We start from the raw sequence: 6,397 nt of genomic DNA, 5'->3' as shown, positions 1-6,397 counted from the left end.
CGCGCGAGGGACGCTCCCCCGCCCAGCCTCTGCCGACGAGGGCTCCAGCCGCACCGGCCTGGCAGCCGGCTACCCGCGCCGCTGGGTTCAGGGGAGCAGTGGCCCCGCGGTCCCTCCTGCGGGGGCTGCCCGGCGGTCCGACCCGAAAAAGGTGCGGGGTCGCGTTGCTGCCCCCTGGCGGGTTTCAGCCTCCACACCAGAGAGCAGCGTCTCGGTGGGGGCCAAGCCGGGGTGAGGACGGGGCCGGTCCACAGACAGCTGACTGGGGGAGAGGGTCGGCGTGCAGTTATTCAGGCCCAGAGAAGAGGTACCTATTTTTTAATGGCTTTGGCTTTATCGCATGAAGCAGGCACCCTCATTTAAAGGCACTGAGTCCTCTTCTGCCCACCTCCTGGGTCTCTGAAATCTAGTCCTGAGTTCCAACGAGATAACTGCAGGCAGCAACATTAGGCCTGTGGCTTAGAAGCGCTGAGGCAGCCAGACGGGGATGGCTTTGCTGTCCTGCAGGCATCAGACACCTAGGGCCCGCCCTGGCCACAGGAGGGCCAGAGTCTGGGAGTAGCGGGCAGCTGAGCTGGTCCTGAGAACAGACAGTTCAGGTCCCCCAGAGCCCACGTGGGGCCCTGCCAGGGCTGTGTGGTCATTGTCCCAGGTCCCTGGGCAGCGTGAAGTCCCTGAAGCTGTAGAAGGAGATGTCTCCATGATCCACGAGGGCAAAGATGAGCGGAACATCCCCACTCTGGTAGGACAGCCGCTTGAGGGTGTGGAGATCTGGGACTGGCTCATCAAACCTGCAGGATAAAGGTGAGATGGAGGCCTGGACGCAGCCCACCCATAAGCTGTGAGGTTCCAGGAAGGGGGCCTGGAAGACCCTTGGGTTTCTCCGTCTGCAAACTGCTTAGCTCTGGTAGCTCTCCAGAGGCCCCACTGTGCAGGGCCCAGAGGCCAGGTGCTCACATCCCTCCCGGATGAGCCCAGGGTGAAATGGCGCAGGAGGGCAATCACTGAAAACCCAGAGGCGAGAGCCAGGGCTGGAGCCTTGGGTTCCACAGTACGCTGGTGGTGCGGTCTCGCTTCCCTCACCTGCTCTCTTTGGACCTTGTGCTCCTCTCAGGGATTGGCAAACTGGCCAGGGACATGGAGAGGAGGTCCACATGATTTAAAAGAACAGGCAGCAGCTGGGGGTAGGGGTTGCCAGTCTCATACCCACTAATGCACATCCGGGCATAGGGCTTGCCAGGGTTATTCTTCCGGAATGTGGCCACAGCGTCTGCCTGGTAAACATCAAAGGCAATCTCCAAGCCCCCGGGTGTCTCCAGCAGCCTTAGGACAAAGTGAGAAACCTCAGGCAACAGGGACACTCTGCCCCACCTTTCTTCTCCACGCCCCCTTTCCTGCCCCAGTTCCTGGAAGCAGTCTCTTCAGGGCGCTGAGGGCCTGCTGTGAGGTGCCCCATCTCCACACCCTCCCCTCTTGTCTATCGCACTGCCCTCTCCCCTAAACACAGGAGTACTGGCTGATGCTTGGAACTAGGCCTGTGGCTGGGGGCCCCCTGGAACGATCTTCTTACGCTCAACTTCAAGAGTCAAATTCCCGCTGGGACCTGCTGGTAGCACCAGAGTCCCATGTGGACAGGCACAGCTGGAAACTCACCGGGCACCTCCGTCAGCGAGGTGTGTCGTCTGCAGCACAGAGATCTGCTGAAGGACCATGGCTGCAAGGACAGTGAACATAATATTAGCCTTAGGGAGGAGACCCGTCTGTCCACAAACTCCCTGGCACTTCTGAGTCTGCCACCTGCTTGGATATTGTCAGATTTAGTAAAATTTTGTTAGTATTGCTGTGTCCCATGCAATATCTGACACATACTTAACTATAAAGACTAGATGTTTACCTGAAATTCAAATTTAATCCCTTTGGCAACTTTAACATGGTGACTTGCCATCCATCAGGTTCCCAGAAGGAACCTGAATCTGTGACTGTCACTCTTGTCCTACTAGTTCCCGATCCTTAACGTGCCAGGCACATGTAAGGCTGAGCCATCACTCCTGGGTCCCTTCTAACAGCCAGGGTAACGGGGGGCTCACAGCTAGCTGGGGCAGGATTCCTCCACACCTTGTTTGTAATTTTAAGTACGTGGGTTTTGTTTGCATCCCACCTTGCTTCTCCCTGGAGCTAACTGCCATCTCTAAACCTCAAAAGTGTCTTTTGACACTTCCTCGGAGAACGGACTCCCCGCCCAGTGCACTCTTGTCCACCATCTTTCTAAGCTCCAGTCAGTCCTGCTCAGTGTGCCTTTTGAAGTCTAGTGATCCTCAGCTGCCAGTGGCCTGTGGAGGGGGTGAATACCTGGACTGTCAGCCTGGCTGGGACTCAGCAGCGGGGTGACAGGTTGGTCCCACAGATGTGGGGGGCGGGGCTGGATCTTCTGTAGGTACCGTCTCTGCAGCAGCTCCTTGTACTCGGACCAGCTGGAGCAGCGCCGCACCTCGGGGTCTGAATTTATGTCCTCCCGGAAGTGCTGGGCCTCTGCCATCTGCTCCTGCTCCTGCTCCCACCGTGAGAGCTTCTCTTTCCGTTGGTTTAGCTTCTGGCACCAGGGCTCAGCATTCATTTCCCGCCCAGCAACGCTGGCTGGGAGCAGCTCAGGGGCTGGGGCAGGCAAGAGGGTGTGGGGGCTGTCTGCAGCCATGTTGGGGAAGGAGATCTGCTCAAAGTCCCAGCGAGGCTTTCGAGCCTCCTCGACCCCATTCTCTACTTTGCCACTGTGCTCCATCCCTGTGCTGGCCGGACCAGGACAGGACTCCAGGGAACCCCTTAGCTGGAAGGGGTGTCCTGGGCATGTGACAGGGCTTGATTCCTGCTGTTTCTCCTCCAGGCACAGGCTGTTTTGGTGGCTCAGGGGCGGGCTGGAGGTTGCCAGGTTCCTGGGAGTCCCATCCACCCCCTGCAGGGGGCTCTCCAGGCCCTTGGGCTTCTTATTAACGGACCTGAGGGTGAGGGGAGGAAGCAGCACACCTGCCCATCTGCTGAGATATGCACCTCCCAGCTCAGGCCCTTGCGTTCTGCAAGGCCCTGAGCCTGGTGGCTCTGGCAGGCAAAAGACCACATAGGGAACTTACACAGAGCTGCAACTACTCCTCTTCCTCTTGCCCTTCCGATCTTCCAAGCGCTGGGCACTGCCATCCAAATTCAATTGCCTTTCATAAGGGGATAGGATGGAGCTGTGGAGTGAGAACAGGTAGGTGACAGGTCACCTACTCAGCCCGGTGCCCACTGGGATTTGGAAGGACTCTGAGAGGACAAGTCTTAGGCAGAGCCACAGCCAGGGCTAAGGTCCTGGCAGACCTGCCACAGGGCACAGAGGGTGAACCGTGGGCCTTTACCCAGGCTTCTGGGGTGAGCTCTCCAGTGGCACCTTTGAATTGGAATCAGGGCTCCTGCAGAGCCAGTGAGAAATGGTTAATCACTGGTGAGGAAACTACAGAAAAACAAAGATGGAGACAAAACCCATGGATACCACTGTTGACATTTTGATTTTATAAGTAGGTACATTTAGGGCCTCCCTGGTGGCACAAAGGGTTAAGTCTCAGCATCAAGAAGCTACCCGGGGCCAGGGAGCAGATCCACATTAGTGCGTCATAGGGAGCAGCAGACTTCTCCTGTCTTACCCACTGCTTCCCTCAGCAGTGATTTCAGTAGATCTACCTGTTCTGCTCCCCACTCTGTCTCTGTTGAAACCTCTCACTCCCTGAACCTCACCTGCACCCCAGTTCTTATATGTGTAAGTAAATAAACCTTTAAAAAAAAATACACCTAGGGCAGCCATCTCAGTGCGAGTTCGATCCCAGGCCCTGGAGGTGACCCACATGGCACCGCAGATCTCTCCTGTCTCACCCGCTGCTCCTCTCAGCAATGTACTTCATCAATCTGCCTGTTCTGGTCCCCACTCTGTCTTTGGTGAATCCTCTCACCACCCCTGCACCTCTGGCCTGTACCCCAAATTGTACTGTGTAGTCCTAGCTGCACAGTACATTGGATGGCATGGAAAGAAGTAACCAAGCAAAAGGAACACAAAACCCTACTCAGCTGCTAACTCCTCTCTCGGTCATTCCTCCATGTGGGCCCTCCACCAATCTGCTTACTGCCTACCGAGCACCAGGCGTGTCCTGGTGCTGCATCGAGGTGCTCACAAGAATTCCAGCATTGCCTGTGGGGTGACTAGGCTAAAGATGGGTCTCACTCTGGTCACCCTGAAATGACCCAAATTCATCCCAATGTGCCATATGATAGAGCACTTCTGGCTGAGGCCCCCAGTCCATGGCCAGGAAGCCGCCACCCCGGCCAGTTTTCAGATAAGGAAAGGTCACGTTCTGCTTGGGGCCAGCCAGCCAGGTCCTAGGACTAGAGCAAATGGGAGGGAAACGGGATACGATCTACCTTGGTTGGAATCGTCGTACTACGTAGCCCAGTCTCTTCAAGTGGCTGAAGACCTCAAAAGAAAAAACAAGCGAATGTCAGACTCCCCCCATAAAAAGCACCAATTTCTCTAGACAGAAGCCATTCCCCATATCCCCTCCTGCACACCCCAGATTCCACACTGGAGTGGACCAATCACACTTATAAACACCACCCCCTTCCCTATAAGGTCTCGTCTCTGAATTCCTATCTCGTGCCTACCCAACTATGGAAACACTTGACATTTAGCAGTTTTGGGGTTTAAACGCAAATCCCAAACAGTTGATAGCTGATAGACCAGAACTAGGCCTTAGTATTTGATACAAAAGCTGATGAAAATGAAGCCCCGGCTACAATCTCGACAAGGAGGAGAGGCGATGGGCACCCTCACCACTGTCGGCTGTGACTGGATCGATACAAGTGGGACACAGCTGAAATGTCCCCATCTCTCTGCAGCTGCCAACACAGCACCTCCTGCTTCTGGAAGGTCACCTCCCCTTTTCCTCCATCCTCGCTTTGCTCCTCAGTCTCTAGTTTCTTTATCTTGCCTCTGACTCCCTCCTGTGGAGTTGCCCAGGCCTCAGAGGAAGCCCTCCCCTGGGCCACATCCCTGGGCTCATGACACCGGTGTTTATGTCTCAAGCCTGATGGCCTCCCCTCCCCCACTCCAGACGTGTTAGCCCCACTGTCTTCCTGACAGCCTCACTTGGCTGTCCAAGCACCTCAAAATGAACCTCTTGTAAGTGCCACGGGAACACAGCCCTCAAGTGTCTCACTGTCCCCTACAAGGCTCTGCGCTTAGCACCTTGCAGCTACTTCCAAATACTCATTGACTGGGCGGGTGGCTCCGCTTCTGGAAAAGGGTGGCAGATACCTGGTACTGCAAGAAAGTCACGGTGTCCTCGGCCAGCAGCAGCTGGTAAGCCTCCTGGACAGACAGCGGCAGATCCTGGTGGAAGAGCTGGATACAGCCCTGTAAGGAGTCCAAGAGCTCAGCTGTGCACACTCCTTGCCTGGCTTTAGCCAGTGGGACAACTTTCCAGCTCCGAAACCTGCCACACCCCCCAGCCCGGCACCACAGGATTCAGCCAAGAGGGAAGCGGTGAGGGGGGCTGGAGTCCCTGCTCCCTGCAAGGCTGTCTCCTGTTCTAGAAGTTGGGTTACCAGCCCCCGGATATTCAGTTGTGTGTAATCTATAAAAATGCGTCCTCCCGGCTCCTCGGCCCAACCTGCTCCACCCCTCTCGGGGCCCCACTCACACACTCCAGCAGATACAAGGCCTCTTCGGGGTGAAGCCGCTGCCGGCCCTGCTCGGAGAAGCCCATAGTCTGCCAGAATTTGCCCTGTGTGGGACCCAGAGGAAGTCACAAAGGCGCCTGGGGCGCGGGGAGGGCGGCTCCCCGGCCCCCGAGCCCCGCCGCTCACCGCGGGAGACCGCAGCTCCACGAAGCCCTCCTCCGGCCTCCACTCCGCGGACACCAAACTGCCCCTGGCGACAAGTGAGGGGGCGCGCTCGCGAGTCTGCCCCGAAGTTGACGGGGGCCGCCCGCCAGGCCCGCCCGGCCCGCCCCCTTACAGGCGCTCCACGCGCTCCTCCGCCAGCAGCTGCCAGAGCTCCTGGCGGCAGAGGCGCAGCCGCTCGGCTTGGGCGGCCGAGCCGTCGGGGAGGAAGTCCTTGGGGCCGTGCGAGCGCTGGGGCAGCTTCTGGGACCGCGAGCGGGCGGCGAGGAGCTCCCGGGCGCTGGGGAAGAGGGGGCGCAGGGTCAGCGGCGCGCAGTCCGGCCCGCTTGACCTGCACCCCGGCTCCCCGGCGCGCGCCCACCCACCGGCCCCCGGGCCTTCTCCGGCAGCGCGGTACCTGAGGAGGCGGCCGGCGGGAATCTCCACAGCCGCGGAGTCGGGTGCGGGCTCCATCGGGTCGCCGTCTGCGGCTGCGCGC

At 58.2% G+C, this 6,397-nt stretch overlaps 1 protein-coding gene across 1 annotated transcript; it reads right to left on the bottom strand.

Annotated features, from left to right (window-relative positions):
* Positions 1-317: 317 nt before the first annotated feature.
* On the bottom strand, positions 318-6,380 carry TSEN54 (TSEN54 tRNA splicing endonuclease subunit). Its single transcript, XM_004693380.2, has 11 exons — positions 6,317-6,380; positions 6,035-6,199; positions 5,884-5,947; positions 5,718-5,801; positions 5,333-5,431; positions 4,441-4,493; positions 3,123-3,224; positions 2,350-2,990; positions 1,654-1,714; positions 1,207-1,323; positions 318-791 (listed from the first exon to the last, which is right to left on the bottom strand). Exons 1-11 carry the CDS (start codon positions 6,370-6,372, stop codon positions 641-643), a joined length of 1,593 nt encoding a protein of 530 aa, XP_004693437.1. The 5' UTR covers positions 6,373-6,380; the 3' UTR covers positions 318-640.
* Between the last annotated feature and the right edge of the window lie 17 nt (positions 6,381-6,397).

The sequence above is a fragment of the Condylura cristata genome, unplaced genomic scaffold (assembly GCF_000260355.1).
Source record: "Condylura cristata isolate star-nosed mole 26May11 unplaced genomic scaffold, ConCri1.0 scaffold00038, whole genome shotgun sequence".
Taxonomy (NCBI): domain Eukaryota; kingdom Metazoa; phylum Chordata; class Mammalia; order Eulipotyphla; family Talpidae; genus Condylura; species Condylura cristata.
Note: the sequence above shows the minus strand (reverse complement) of the source record. Positions and strands in the feature narration are given on the sequence as shown.

What these genes read in the sequence shown, in the direction of transcription:
- TSEN54 (XM_004693380.2), bottom strand. Translation starts at nt 6,372, where the DNA reads ATGGAGCCCGCACCCGACTCCGCGGCTGTGGAGATTCCCGCCGGCCGC. An exon ending in TGGAGCTGCGGTCTCCCGCG is followed by an intron (nt 5,802 to 5,883) that starts GTGAGCGGCGGG and finishes GGTCCCACACAG; the next exon opens with GGCAAATTCTGGCAGACTAT. An exon ending in CCTTGTATCTGCTGGAGTGT is followed by an intron (nt 5,432 to 5,717) that starts GTGAGTGGGGCC and finishes GACTCCTTACAG; the next exon opens with GGCTGTATCCAGCTCTTCCA.